This window comes from Papilio xuthus, unplaced genomic scaffold, assembly GCF_000836235.2.
Source record: "Papilio xuthus unplaced genomic scaffold, Pxut_1.1 DF828177.1, whole genome shotgun sequence".
NCBI classification, from domain to species: domain Eukaryota; kingdom Metazoa; phylum Arthropoda; class Insecta; order Lepidoptera; family Papilionidae; genus Papilio; species Papilio xuthus.
In genome coordinates, this window is record NW_013530472.1 from 1,504,308 (window position 1) to 1,519,396 (window position 15,089).

General features: G+C 35.2%; 1 protein-coding gene across 1 annotated transcript; it reads left to right on the plus strand.

Moving 5' to 3' along the window:
* The first annotated feature begins 397 nt into the window (after positions 1-397).
* LOC106113892 (succinate dehydrogenase [ubiquinone] flavoprotein subunit, mitochondrial) lies at positions 398-7,803 on the plus strand. The gene is made up of 13 exons (XM_013306946.1): positions 398-511; positions 986-1,040; positions 2,112-2,303; positions 2,533-2,606; positions 3,001-3,173; positions 4,015-4,170; positions 4,458-4,615; positions 5,117-5,281; positions 5,391-5,590; positions 6,087-6,278; positions 6,589-6,733; positions 6,955-7,190; positions 7,524-7,803. The coding sequence occupies exons 1-13, from the start codon at positions 494-496 to the stop codon at positions 7,674-7,676; spliced, it is 1,917 nt and encodes a 638-aa protein (XP_013162400.1). The 5' UTR covers positions 398-493; the 3' UTR covers positions 7,677-7,803.
* Positions 7,804-15,089: the final 7,286 nt, after the last annotated feature.

Consider the following 15,089-nt stretch of genomic DNA (forward strand, 5'->3'; position numbering starts at 1 on the left):
AACCAATATAATCCGCTTCAGCAATATTGTGTTTTATTTATTCACATATTGTTACTTTGTTTTTAAAATCGTAACACACTTACAAAAACATAGCTGTCACTGTTTTATTAAAAGGGAATGAGTGTGATAACCATATTTTTTGTACGATAGAAGTGATTTAGTAATAGTAATTCGTGGGAATTCAACTATTATTAACATCGTGTATAAATTTTACAACAAAGAAAGATATAAAGTACAAACGAGTTCCTAAATCCTAAATCCTATAAACTTACAATACGAAATAAAATAGTTTGAAACTAATGTGATTGGATTACAAAATAATACAAGCATTAAAACGTAAAACCTCTTTAGTTGATCGTTGCTCGTAAGCAATTTAAATAAAAATAATATGAAAAAACTTGACACAAGAAAATAGACACTAAAATCGAAGTGTATCTATTTTCATAAACTAAATATTTTAAAACTAGTTTTACACGGATTGTCGATTTGCGAAATGTTTTTTGCAACAAGGGTAAGCGATTACAGTTTAAACATTTCGTTATATTTTTAATATTCGTATATCAACGTTAGGTCTTTGTTATTGAATGTCTAAAACAAAAGTGAAACCTAATATAGGGAGGCTTATGTTCCTCAGGCACAAAGGGTACTTCACATAGACTAATTTGGTCAGAGCGTGTTTGAATTATTATGACCCCTCTGAAGGGGACTTAGGCAAACCTATGGGTCTTTTTTAATCCCCCTCGAGGGGTAGTCAGAACGACCTAAAGGTCTTTTAATTTTCCCCTCGTAATGAGAGTTATTGGATGTTAGTGCATCCAACCAAATCAAATTATTAAAGAGCTGTGTTTTGAAAATAAGTAAATGTAAAACTTTTGTTTTGCTTTATTTTGAGAGCGATTTTTTTTTCTTGAATAGTATGGTTATTATATGAATCTTTACTTTATTTTTATTTCTATTATTTATGTAACGAATATTGTTTTATCAGAAATCTATCGATGTCCTTGTTCGTACCATCAACATTAAGAATGCGGTCCACAAAAGTAAGTATCTTAAAACTATGAATAAAAATTTAAAAAGATTACATTTAATTAGATTTGTTCTTTTGTAACTGAAATAATACTTAAAATTAAAAACCAATGAACCCTACTATAGCTAATAACCATCACCAAACAATACTAAAGTGCTGTGTAAAACATAGCCCACATAAAGTTCTATCAAAATTTTATATCGGCTCGCAATATCACAGAAGTTGTGCAAACACAATCTGTAGGACGCTTCCTTCCAGCCATAATGGGTCAACCTGACCCACCCACATTACCACAAATGCGCTTACAGCTAATATCGAGTCACAGTAAAGTTTGTTTCTTGTTGTATAAGAGCCCTTCGTACACAAGGCAACATTAATTTTAGTCGCTATCCGACTTATGCAGTGCATCGCCAACATTTCTATCTGTCATCGCCAAAGCGAGTCCCTCGCAACCATTTTGTTAATATCGTCGTAAAAAGAGGGTGCAGTAAATCTATACAGTTGATGTGTATTCGTTATGCATGTACTGACTGAATAGACAATTCGCTTCGACGTTTCAACGTTGTGTGTACAGTGCGCGCACAAGGTAATTCTCGTAGCGCAAACATCTTACGTTGCCTTGTGTACGATGGACCTAATACTCGAGCAACATTGAAACGCTAATAGCTTAATGGTTAGGAGTACGGATTATCTTGCATTCGTGATCGATTCGACGGACATGTGAATATAACACAATATTAATGTGTTGAAAGTACATTATGTTTATAATTAAAAATATTTATGAATTATAATACTAGCTGTCGCCCGCGATTCCGTCCGTGCGGAACTAAATAAAAATTAATTAGTAGCCCATATGTTCATAAAGACTACTCTACATCGATGCAAAACTTCTGCGGGATCAAACGGATGAAGTTCTGAAGATTCAAAGAAACATCCATTCATTCATCCAAACATTCGCATTTATAATATTAGTAAGATTAGTAAGATGGTTTAATTTCAACTAAGAAGGGACCACTTATTTTAACTAAATATCCACAAATATTTAAATTAAAAATAAAATAAAGGATGATTGGTCCTTTGTCAGCGCAAAGTCGAAACAAGTCGTTCGAGATTCAGCATCATCAGCATGACTGCCTGGTGATCGGCGCGGGCGGGGCAGGACTGCGCGCTTCGTTCGGCCTCGCGCAGCACAAATTATCAGTGGCCCTCGTATCCAAGCTGTTTCCAACCAGGTCACACACCATTGCCGCTCAAGGTGGCATGAACGCTGCAATAGGTCTGTACACAATAATGCTGTTGGAAGAAGTTTCCCACACATTTGACAAACATCCTCGTAATCAAATCAAAATAGATAAACATATTACAATTTATTTTTTTACGAAAGTGAACAGACATGTGTTTGTATATTATGTAATCGATAATAATATATGTGTATTCGAAATTATTATAGTTAATATGATAGATTTTATAGATTCAAGACTAAAAAGAAATTAATTAAATTATAGGTAGTATGCACCCTGATGATTGGAGATGGCACTTCTATGATACAGTTAAAGGCTCAGATTGGCTCGGTGATCAGGTCAATACATCATAATAATGTTTTATGTAGCTTTTTGTCAGTATATTTATCTTTGTTTTTGTGAGTTTAACGTAATCCTTTGCATCCAAACGCCCGGGGCCCCAAATCAACGTAATTGATTTTTCCACCAAACAGAGAATTTCATTTGTAAGGTATGAGAGTCGTCCGCCTGTCAAACTACCACCGGTGCAGCTGCAACTGCGACACGACTACGTATATAACCTTAGTGGAAAAAGTTTTAAGACGGCCTTGAGTATTTAGCGTCCCGAAAAAATAAAGCCAGCATGTGGCTACTTTGAAAATTAAAAACAGAGAATTAAAAGCGTATTTTAAATTTATTGTTCCCGTTTTACCTTTTAGAAAAAAAAATAGTTTTTAGTAAATTATTTTTCAGGATTCTATCCATTATCTTACACGCGAAGCGCCAAACCGAGTCTTTGAATTGGAAAACATGGGGATGCCTTTCTCTCGAACTAAAGAAGGAAAAATATACCAGCGATCCTTCGGTGGCGGAACTATAAAGAATGGAAAAGAGACGGCAAAAAGAACATGTGCAGTAGCTGATAGGTCGGTTTATTTTAAATTAACATGTAGTATTCTAGATTACAATGTAAACCTATGACCAAGCTAGGGATAATGCTCATTGAATTACATTTTTTTTATATTGAATAAGCTAACGCTTGACCACGATCCCACCTGATAAGTGATCAAGTAGTCGAAAGATGATACGTTCTAGCTTAGTAAATGCTTATTCACTCTACTCATTTCATAATTGGACGGAAAAACTGACGCCAGCAAATTGTTCCAATGTACGTGGAATTTCGCTCGAAAAAAAAACTAATTAATGCTGATAATCCTCCAAAGCTGAAGACACTTTAACGAGTGTATCCGACCTACTTTCCGTAGAGGTTCATTGTACCATCAATGAATTTGTGCAATTTTTTTTGCAATAACAAAATGATGAAAAGCAGTCTTGTTTGAGACATCTAGTGACGGGTTCGGTAATAATTTTTCTCCAAAAATAATGTGAATTAGCGCCATCTACTTGTTATTAGGAGATAAAGATAAGAAAAATGAGATTCTAAAATAAAGCGTCCCTAGATGGCGTTATTCTTTATATCAGAAAAGTCTCAAAAATCGACAATGACATTCTCTATTTGATATTTACCAAGTATTTTAGGCTTAGCGACATCTAGCGTCATCGAGCATCAATTTTATAAAAGTAAATAACTTGCGACTTCTAGAACTTGCAACTTTAAATCATGACTCTCTAGATGGCATTTTTGAAAATGCAATATTAGTCATTTTAAGTACTACATCTATTTTTAATCGCACAAAATAGCTTAATAATTCAAATATTTCGATTATTAACCGGCTATTTTATGGTTGTTCAACAAAATATCCTCAGGACGGGCCATTCGCTCCTTCACACGGTTTATGGATATTGCACCAAGTTCGAGCACGTTGACTTCTTCCACGAGTACTTTGTACTTGATATTCTCTGTCAGGATGGCGCCGTGGTCGGCGCGCTCGCTATGAACATGGACGATAGTACATTGCACAGGTTATTCTGATAATCACATTTCCATAGAATAAATATTCATTACAACGTCTTTAATAATCTTTAATATTGAGAAATGCTTTACCTTGGTGTATTCGGGATGATTTTTATGACAAGTATATGTACGTGCGTTGCTTTTTTTTTGTTAAATAAAGGTAATATTAAATAAACAAAACCTAGGTGCAAACTACTAGTATTCTATGAGATATTTGTCCCATGATTCTTAGGAGACTTAATTCACTCATTCAAAAACCGTTTTAGGTTCTGAAGGATTAATTGAATGTTATCAGATTCCAGGCAAAGAATACTGTGATCACAACTGGAGGGTACCCGAGAATGTATTTCTCGTGCACGGCGGCACATACCTGCACAGGCGATGGCTGCGCGATGGCTACCAGAGCTGGTATACCGCTGCAGGATATGGAGTTTATACAGTTTCATCCTACTGGTATGATACGTTCAATGATATGTGTAACACGAATGTAAATTTCTATCGAAAATTGTCCTCATCTATAAGTTCCAATCAAATATACGCTTATCATAATTTTATGTTATATTTCCTCAGAATAATATAATGTACTTATACTAATATTACTACTATAAATAATATTTTGATAGACACCAAAACATCAAAATCTGTTGCACAAATGGGCCGGCTCTCCCAGCTTGCAATGACACAGAAGACGATGACGAGAAAGTAGATGTGATGGAGGAGGGACGTATAGGAAGGAGAATATTATCTTTCTGTGCGTCCCCTCCTCCGTCGAATTAAGATAGGTAACGCATAGGCAATTGCGGATGTTTATCTGCGAAATCAGTCGGCCACTTGTTCGTTAACCAATTTATGATATTAAATAAAATTTATAATAAAATAAAGGTATTATATAAAGTTCTAAAACAAGGTTGTTTTTATTACAAATCATTTTAACTAAGTATGTGTACGTTCAAGGTATGTACGGTTCCGGTTGCCTGATGACTGAAGGTTGTCGTGGAGAAGGTGGCTACATCGTGAACAACAAGGGCGAGAGATTCATGGAGAAGTATGCGCCGAAAGCCAAAGACCTCGCCAGTAGGGATGTCGTCTCTAGATCAATGGCAACAGAGATTCGACAAGGTGATTGGACTTTAAGATAAATTATATGACCAAGGACCAACTTCATGGGATATGATCCACGCCTATTACTTCTCTTTAAAAATATTGCATAAAAATATTACTTATGCAGGTCGCGGTTGTGGACCTAAGAAAGACCATCTTTTCCTCCAACTGCATCACTTACCAGCTGAGGTGATCAGGGACCGGTTGCCCGGTATCTCGGAGACTGCCTACATATTCACCGGAGTGGACGTGTACAAGCAGCCTGTACCTATTCTCCCGACGGTGCATTACACTATGGGAGGGATACCTATCAACTACAAAGGGGAGGTGAGATTTATTTTTTTTAAGAGGCAATTTAACTTACTTAATAGTAATTTTTTTGTCGGTTTGTAATAATAGTTATGTAAATTGGCCCTCACAATGTAATAAGGCTGAAAACTTATCATAGCAAGAAACCTTCTATATCATAGATTATGTGGTAATAGCTATCTGTATTCGACCCTTAGTGGGAAACGAATATAATTGTTTGAACATACAGACTATCACCTCAATTACACCCATCTTTTTGTTTGAAATCTTCTGTCTGACTATTGAAGAGAGGGACAAAGATTTATTATTTATTTATTTTATTATAACAACAAACACATGGTATCTCCCGTGAAGCAACGAGGACGGGCCTTAACAAAGTGCATCCTGCATCCGCTTCGTCGGCGAATATAAATAGATCCTTTTATGAATAGAAACTATTCATATGCCTTGACCTTTTCCCTAATATCTATAATATCATATTAGGTCCTCAAAAATCTTTATTTTTTGTTCGCAGGCTCTTATTTACCAAGGCTCTGATTGTATTATCCCCGGTCTTCACGCTGCGGGCGAAGCGGTTAGCAACTGCCACGGAGCCAACCGCCTCGGAGCAAACTCTATCTTAGATGTCGTCGTCTTCGGGGCTGCTATTGGTCATAACATTGGCAGCAAGTTTAAGCCTGGAGAAAAGCAACCGCAACTCAGAGATGTACGTCATTTTGTATTTTCCTATAACAATAAGTTGATTTATTTTTCGAAGTATAACTTGGTATAAGAAAAAAAAATGAGATATGATTATTTTATTATAGTGTATAGTATTACTATCGACTTACTGACCAATTCCAGTGTCCATTTTTCTTCGCTAACGTAACTCATCGACTTATCATAAAAATCGGTTTTAAGAATGTCTATCGCCATTTTAGCGTTGACTTATAATAATTGAATTTTTGTACTTACGATGAGATTGATACGTAGTAAATAGAGCGGGGGGTAGTTATCTATGAATTGTTTTACATTAGAATATCTGCGACAAATCACTGGACAACCTAGAAAAGGTTAGAAACGCGAAAGGCTGCGTGGCGCCGCACGAACTGCGCGCCTCTATGAGGAACACCATGCAGCATAAGTGTGGCGTCTTCAGAGAGGCTAAACTGCTGAATGAAGGTAATAGCTAGCTACCGCTCAAACGTTTTATGACAAAGATTCATAGTGGACATAAAATTTAACATAAAAGATGAAACTCATTTGTCCGTAAAGTATCGCAAGTAACTATTACTTTTCCGTTTTTATATATTTTTATATACTTGGTTTGAATGACTTTGTAATTCAGATTCGTCAAAAATGTTAAAACAAATGCTAATTGGCTAATTAAATTTATTAAACAGGTAACACTGAAATACAAAAGTGGTACAGAGCGTTCGAGCAAATCAACGTGACTGATCAGCGAACGAACTGGAATACAGATCTCATTGAAACTCTGGAACTACAGAACATGCTGCAGGCCGCTATCCAAGTCGTTGCCTGCGCTCTAAATAGAACAGAGAGCCGTGGTGCTCACTTCAGGGATGACTTCCCTAAACGCATTGATGAAATGGATTACAGCAAGCCAACTCAAGGCCAAGTAATTATTATTAATTGTCTTTCTTTTATCTATCCACTAAAGACAAGTCCAGCAATGACAAAAATGAGTGCCACTCTTGATGATTTACTCATAGGAATTAAGTGTAAAAGTATTAGGATTCATCAGGAGTCGCTCTGTATATTGGTACGTGAAAAATAAAATACAACGTACAAGATATTGTACCTAATAGTAATATTAGAAGCTTAATTTTTCATTTTGCATAACTGCCGCATGTGAAGATAAAATTCCTATAAGTACATCCATTGCTGTAGTTGGTTTATCAAATCCACTTTAACCAACATTATAACAATAAACATAATTTTCTTTTTGCAGACAGCGAAGCCAATTGAGCAACATTGGAGGAAGCACAGCCTCTCGATTCCCGACCTGGCTACTGGCAAAGTACACATCTCGTATCGTCCAGTCATCGACAAGACTTTAGATGATGAAGTCAAAACCATTCCACCAGTACCAAGAGTTTATTAAACATAATTTTTTCACATTTTGTGATTAATGTGTTTCGACATTTAACTTGTACTCTCTTTTAAGTTAATGCTTGCCATTTGTTTGGTGATTGTGAATGTTTTAAAAATAAAATACCGATTATCTTAAACTCGAGTTTTTGCTTAATGATTTTAACACAAACACTAAGAATTTTTATCCAGATTTGCTTTAAACCCAGTTTTAATTGTTCCAGTTCGGTTTTGCATCCGAAATTTGCGGTTTAGATATTATAGCAATATTTCTATAGCAAATAATAAACAACGCGTAACAGAATGCATAAACACTGAAGCAAATACATTTTCTCCTAAAGCAGTTCGCCCGTTATTTATATTTCAACCCCAATCTTTTACTTAAGCGTATCGATCATCCCACTATCCCCTGACTATCAAAGGTTGACCTCTTTTGATCCCAAAAGCTGACCCTATTTGGCCCTGTGAGTTATAGGTGGAGGGAAGCGGTGGAGATCAATATAAAATGGAGCTGTTAGTCGTGCGTGATGGCCACACCTTAGCCAGGTGTTTGGAGTTCATCACATCCAATCTGCTAACATTGTCTGTCAATTAATTTATTGGAATAACGCGTGTTATTTTTGTTCAATAATAAACGGTTAGTACGAACATGTTTTTATTGTTGCAGTGACTAACAGTGGGTTTCTGAGACAAAAATCTCTGTAGAAAAGATGTCATTTCTGTCAATATCTTTGACATAACAATATGCTGTATGGGGATTTTGGTCTCAGAAACCAACGTTAAAGGAATTACGAGTCAACAGTAATGTATGGAATACTGGGATATCAAATCTCACACTAAGTATGGATACCAAAATAAATATTTCTTACACAAACATGATTGTAAAAAGATAGTCTATTAAAAATACTTTATTTCTTGGATATTCTGGATACAGTCTGATTTCTTTTATGTCCTCAAAACATAGAATGCAGGTAACATAAAAATAATAATTTTTATTGGCAAAATTTGTCCATACGAACGAATGTGATGCATGTTTTGCATGTGCATAAAAATGCAAATTGTTTACAAAGTAAAAAGTAAACTAAAAGCTAACATAACATCACTAGAAGTTGCTCCGATACCTTCTTACAAAGTACCATAGGCAAGTAGCCTGTAGGCAATTATAAAAGCTCAATGAAAGCTCTTTGAATAATCGTCGGAGAGGGGCGGACCGTGCGGCCCCTCTTGACGCCTCTCTAACGATAAAACTCACTTTAGCGCCCTAATTAGGTGAAGGCGTATTTGTTAGCTTTTCATTTAATCTGATAATTAACTAGCACCATCTTTTTCGACTGTCAAAGATGATTCAAATATTTTTTATTAATTTAGGAGAATATCTAAGGTTGATAAAATATTATATGGTCCAAGAGACGGTGGCAAGTTGACCTTCACCTACTTCATAACCAGATGAGACATTTTTTATGAAACTTTAACAAACATGTCTATAAAAAATTGCATATCGGAAAGTGTTCATGGACACTTTGAATTGATTTAATTTTAATCGATTTTATTGGCAAACATACTAAACAAAGACGATAAGATTGTAGTATCATCTACAACTTAGAAGTAGATAGGCATATAGATAGGCGGCATAGATGCCGTAGATACAAGAAAAGATGCGACGGTGTGGAGCTAGAATTATGCACAAAAATGTGTAATTTGCGTAGCTCGCTGTGTCACGGGCTTGAAAATATATTTCTTCATAGCCATGAACCAATTGTCATAGGGATTAATGTCATCCCTGAGTTTTTGTTATTCAAGTGTATGCTAAATAATCGTACGATGATACTGCTGAGCCTAACTGTGTCTTAATGCATTGATTGTAAAATGGAGGAGAGACAATTACGAACCGGAGTTACATTTTGTTTCAGTCTTCGAGAGTGACAGAGCGCATTTGTCTTGATTCATGCTTGAGAAATACGTAGGCGTACTCCGTGTGGCAGCGAATACACATGCCTTTAAAATGGAACAGTTACCTTGGTCGTGCTTGTCACTGGCGTAATGTGGATTTGTACACACAAAAGACAGACAAATACGTTCAAAAAACATTTTTCACTGTAGGTAAAGCAAATACACGAAATATATATTTTTTTATTTCGATATTACGTACACCAATTTGATTATATGTATAGATAAAGAACTATTCGGTTCACACATCTAGTTGCATGCTAGCTACTGGAATGCTAGTGAGCACATGACGGTAGCTGTAACGTGTGTTCAAGCTATAAGCATGTGTATTCATAATGAAAACAAATACGTTTATTTTCAATATTCTTTTACTTCTTTAATTCCTTTAACACATTTTTATTTTTAGTATCCTAAATGGAAGGTTAACGTGCATAAAAAAGGAGAAGTGTAAATAAGTATTATAAAAATTATTTTAACATCTTTTAACCGCGGTCTAATTAAATAAATCAAAATATTGAACTTACAATAACTCACATAGAGCTTTAATTTGCAAGAATGTTTGGAACACCATCATATTATGTAAAAATTTAAAAGTCCCCAATGATGACTTCAAAATTGTTGTGCCTAAGCTATGTAAGAAAATATAAAAATTAAATCTTCACATAGGATCGCACTGTTTGTTCGACGCTCAACTGAAACATTGGATCTAAAAAAGTTAAAGGTAATAGGTAAACGTGTAAACTATTTTTACGAATAATAAAATAGTAATGGCAGTATATTTCGAAGTTATTAATGTATAACATTCGCGGTTGAGTCATATTACTAAAGGGGTCGGATAAGGATTTAAATCACATAACGAAATCTTCTGTAGCAATTGGTGATGAAATGTCTTTGGCAGTAGAACAAACTGTATAACTGTACGAAAGTATTTCGATTAACAAAACAGCCTAATAAATGTGGTGTCTTACGACGATGACGATAACATCTTGTAATTTCTAGATTTTCATTTCTTAAATAATCTACCGTATAAGTAGTAAAACACGTTAAAACTTGTGCTCGTTTTCCGAGTTGCTACCGAATATCATCGGGCGCGCACAAAGGTCGCAGGCGAGGAGGGATGCTGCGGGAGAAGACTCGATGTCTCCCGGGGGTTGTAGGCGCGCAGGCGAGTTGAGACCACGCCCCTGGGCGTCGCCTACCCCAGACGACCACCCCACCCCCTCAGCAACCGCGACCGGACGGCGCGCCCGCTATTATCCCTGTTTCCTGTCCACGAACGCTCGCTTGCTCCGGCCGATCTATCGATTGTTTATTTTTTTTCCTACAACGCGTAAACAAGACAAATACTCGGCCCTTCCGAGTGGCTGACGAGACGTGTCCGGTACGACGGCGACGAGACGAGCCGACGGTGAGGCGCCGTCGCCTCTAAAATGGACGGTGGTCAAGACGCGCGCGTGCGACGTGTTCTGCTCATTGATTGAAGGTAAGCTGAATGGAGGTGCACAAGTTACCACCCATTGACAATTACTTTCTTTTTTTTAATAAACACTTAATAAAGTATGTTTTTTAAATATTTGTTATGGACCACCTATTCAAAACAATAACGTAGGATTGTTTCTAGATAGATATTTACATATATTGTTAAATGCTGGATTTCTGAAATTAAGCCGTCTTCGTTACAACTTTTCTGAATTTATCTGGATTTCTCTATAATTGTTACCATTAGAACCGAAATTAAATGATGTATTAAATGATTTACACGCTGCTATTATGTAATCAATACGCGCAAACGATTTCTAAGTACTAGAAACAATGCATACTCAATTAGTAATAAGCTAGCGCGGACTATCTTCCGACAATATCAACCCTTAACATTAAGTGGAATCGAAGGCGAAGCACTCATCAAATCATTTAAAAAATGTTATGATTTTTAATCGATTAACTTTTTGCTTTTTAAAAACTAAAGCTAAAGTTAATACAAAAGTTTCCAAACATTTCTCCCAAATCTCAGCTCAGCCAATTATTTAATTCTTCAATTTGTTATCAATTTAATATAGAATTTATTGTATTTTTCAAAAAAGGTTCATTGTTTAGGTTAATATTAAAGTAGAGAAGATTTAAAAATGTCTGATAGTACTTAATATATGCTTGGTTACTACATTACTGGGTAATGGATACCTAGAAATATGTTATACTCATTTTAATAACATTTTTTACTCAATAGATATTTTTTTAAATGATAAAAATTATTTGAGTAACCTTCCTGCCTAAGGAAATCAGATTGTGAATATCAGCAGACTTAAATCAATGACTTTCATAAACAAATACTCAAATATGGTCACTTTCACCAAATAATTTGTTTTATTTTATTTCAATTGTAATCGTAAAACTAACATTTTCCCAAAACATTCTTTTGTCAATGTAATAATGGAATTTTTGCTCTTTTGACACGAAAAACGCTGCTTTCGACTTTCCGGAGGCACTGAATGAAATAACTAGGTCGAAACCTAAAGTCAATATTGAAGCATTGTCTGGAAAAGTGGAACGATTTATTTTTATTAATAATTATCTCAAAATGAATGAAAAAGAATGCTGTGAATTGTATTTTTGAAATTAATTCCATTTCATGTTCTAAATTAAAAAAAAAGTTAAACAACTTCTGAATAGTGCCAGACTTTTGAAAAAGTAATTTAACATAAGCAATTTAACATAACAAATTTTCCTTTCACAAACTGTTGAAGATCGAATAAATTATCCTTTTCGTTCATTAATTGTGCTTGCCAGTTCCTTAACTAAAATAAAGTTAGAATACAAACAACTAAACAAGACAATAAAAAACGCACTGTCATAAATTAAGCAACATCAAGTCGCTATAAATTTATTCGCCATTATAGGTATGTAAGTAAAGTCGGGTACATTAATTAATTCTCGAGTGATTTATGCGAATATTATACAAGCAGTGAGTACAACGGTGCTGACTTCAAGCACCCGACTAGATTTATGTCTATATGTTAATAAACGTTGTTGATGAATATACCTTGCCGTTTATCTGCCTATCCTGCTTATTCTTGATAGCACGAGTATATGACGTCATTGTTACTTACACGTATGGTATCAAGTAGAAGGACCTGGCCACGCCCGATTCTCTCTCGCTTTTTTCATTTCTTTTTCTTTTTATAAGTCGTATACGCTTGGCCAGTTAAACCTTCCCGGTATATGGCGTTACTGAAACAAAGATTGTTGAATACAAGTTAATATTAATTTTTATATCATTGTTTTACTTTTATTATTTTAAATTAGTAAGCGTATGAGTTTTTAAATAATAGTTATATAGGTAAAATAATGTGGAAAAAACTACTGCCAATATTACTATTTTAATTAGCACCTGGTATATTTAACCGCAAAACTGTTTATCTAGAAGTATATACTAGAAATTGAAATGTATGTTTTGGTGCAATAAATTACATACATATAAGTACTATTTCGTGAGTCAGATTATCCAAAAGATTAGCTTTGCGAAGGGTCAGTATTTGACGTTCATCCTAAGAGCTGCTCCCTGAACTTACGCTCCGTTGAATCCGTGATTAGTGTTCCTTACCCACTGATTTATCAGCCAATTCTTACTGTGAGTTCACATTGTTGAAACATTCACATGAAAGATATTATTTCAGTAACATCAATGGAATTCCACTACAGAAATACTTGAACTACATAGTATTATTTTCGTTTTTCCAAAAAGAATGAGACTGTTCATTATTTGTTATACAATTTTTAAGACAGTGGAAACCTTTAGATATCTTATTTGAATGTATCAGGCAATTTATATTCACGGTTTTTTTTTATATCATAAGGTAGAAAAAGAGCGAGTGGCCACCTAAAATCGCTAAAATAGCGAAGTGACCGTTGCCCATAGACATACACAATTACATATGCGTTGCCTACCTTTAATCGACCTAAGAGAGGATGCACAGAAAGAAAATATTTTCCATTTCCATGCATCCTCTCATCCGGAGAGTCCACTTCTTCTTCCCATTCTTTCCTTATAAGAAAAAAGGTGGGAAGGGTAAGAGGACTAAATTTGGCCTCCGGGACGCACACTAATAAGACGAAATGCGGAATTGCTTCCACTTCACGCCTGTCTTCAGTGTGGTCGTGGTATTTCACCGGGCGAGCCGGGCCGATTCGTGCGAAGATGTTAAAGCGGGCTCTAACACTGTTAAACGGTTAGAAGAATAACAATTTATTTCTTACATAAACACGAATTTAACCCTTAATTCGATGGTGTTCAGTGTGACGAACAACTAATTTAAAAAAATCTACTGAACTATAGTTTAGAAAAAATTACGTAAGTATGACTTTAGTAAAAAAAACAGTTTTTTTGCTACAAAAAATCTCGTCGAAGTAAAGGTTACAGCAGATTTATAAAAGACAACGCTGTAAACATACAATACATGAACAACAAGTCTCTTATCCTCTTAATATCAAAGCAATCTCTGCTAAATTGATGATTGCTTGTCCAGTATCTGTCACACCTGACTTCCGTATCTCTGCAACTGGACCTTTGTTTATTCGAAGCCAAGGCCAACTCAATTCTATTGACCATACATTGTTTCATCAGATATACTTTGTGATCATCTTGTTAGTGGTATCTCCAGAACGGTTTCATGGAAGGCTTATATTTGGCATAGATGTAGAACATAGTCTAGAAGAACATGTAGACTACTAATTGACTTTTTTTTTAATTCAGCGAGGACAGAGTTGCAGGCAACAGCTAGTAGAATAAAAACTTCATAGTTACCATTTCGAATTTTTTTATATTAAGATTGTGTGCAACTAGATCAAAGCCAACTTTTGACGCATAAAATAGTGTTTGTTATAAAAAAAAATCCATTATAAAATTCTTTGAACAGTGTTATTATTGATAAATGAATATATATTCGTAGCTAATAGACTGTTGCGCTGAAATCAATTCCATAGAGACGTTTTGAGAAGGGTAACAGCTGACAGACACCTTTCGACGCTAGGCGGACGGGTTCGTCGGCGGATGGCATTTTTGTAGGATATAATAAGGTAATGTACAGACTTCCTGCGCTAAAGTGGCGCGCGCGGCGGACCGGGCGCCCACTTGCCGTCGGTATCGTCCCGATCGAAATACATTTCAAATATTTTTCAGATCACTATTCGCCATAAATATTAAAATGTCTAGAGTAAGCTTTATATTATCCCAATGATTTCAAGTATAATATTACTGCAGGTTTCAACTGCAATTATACTTTAATTAATTCATATTGATGTCTCTATGTTGTCAAAGAAAATGAAAGGGTGATTGATTGTGTCAGTCGGTAAAGTACTAAAATTTAATAAAATTAGTTAAATAACAATTTCCAAAATTAATCACTAAAAAATTTAAATTATAACTGACTAGTGTTTGTAGTGAACGTAAAATAATGCAACAATGTCATCGAACTGAGCTAGTATT

Excerpts from the sequence above, each read along its gene's own strand:
- LOC106113892 (XM_013306946.1), top strand. Across the intron at positions 5,282-5,390 it reads GGCAACAGAGATTCGACAAG|GTCGCGGTTGTGGACCTAAG; the intron begins GTGATTGGACTT and ends TTACTTATGCAG. Across the intron at positions 6,734-6,954 it reads GGCTAAACTGCTGAATGAAG|GTAACACTGAAATACAAAAG; the intron begins GTAATAGCTAGC and ends TTTATTAAACAG.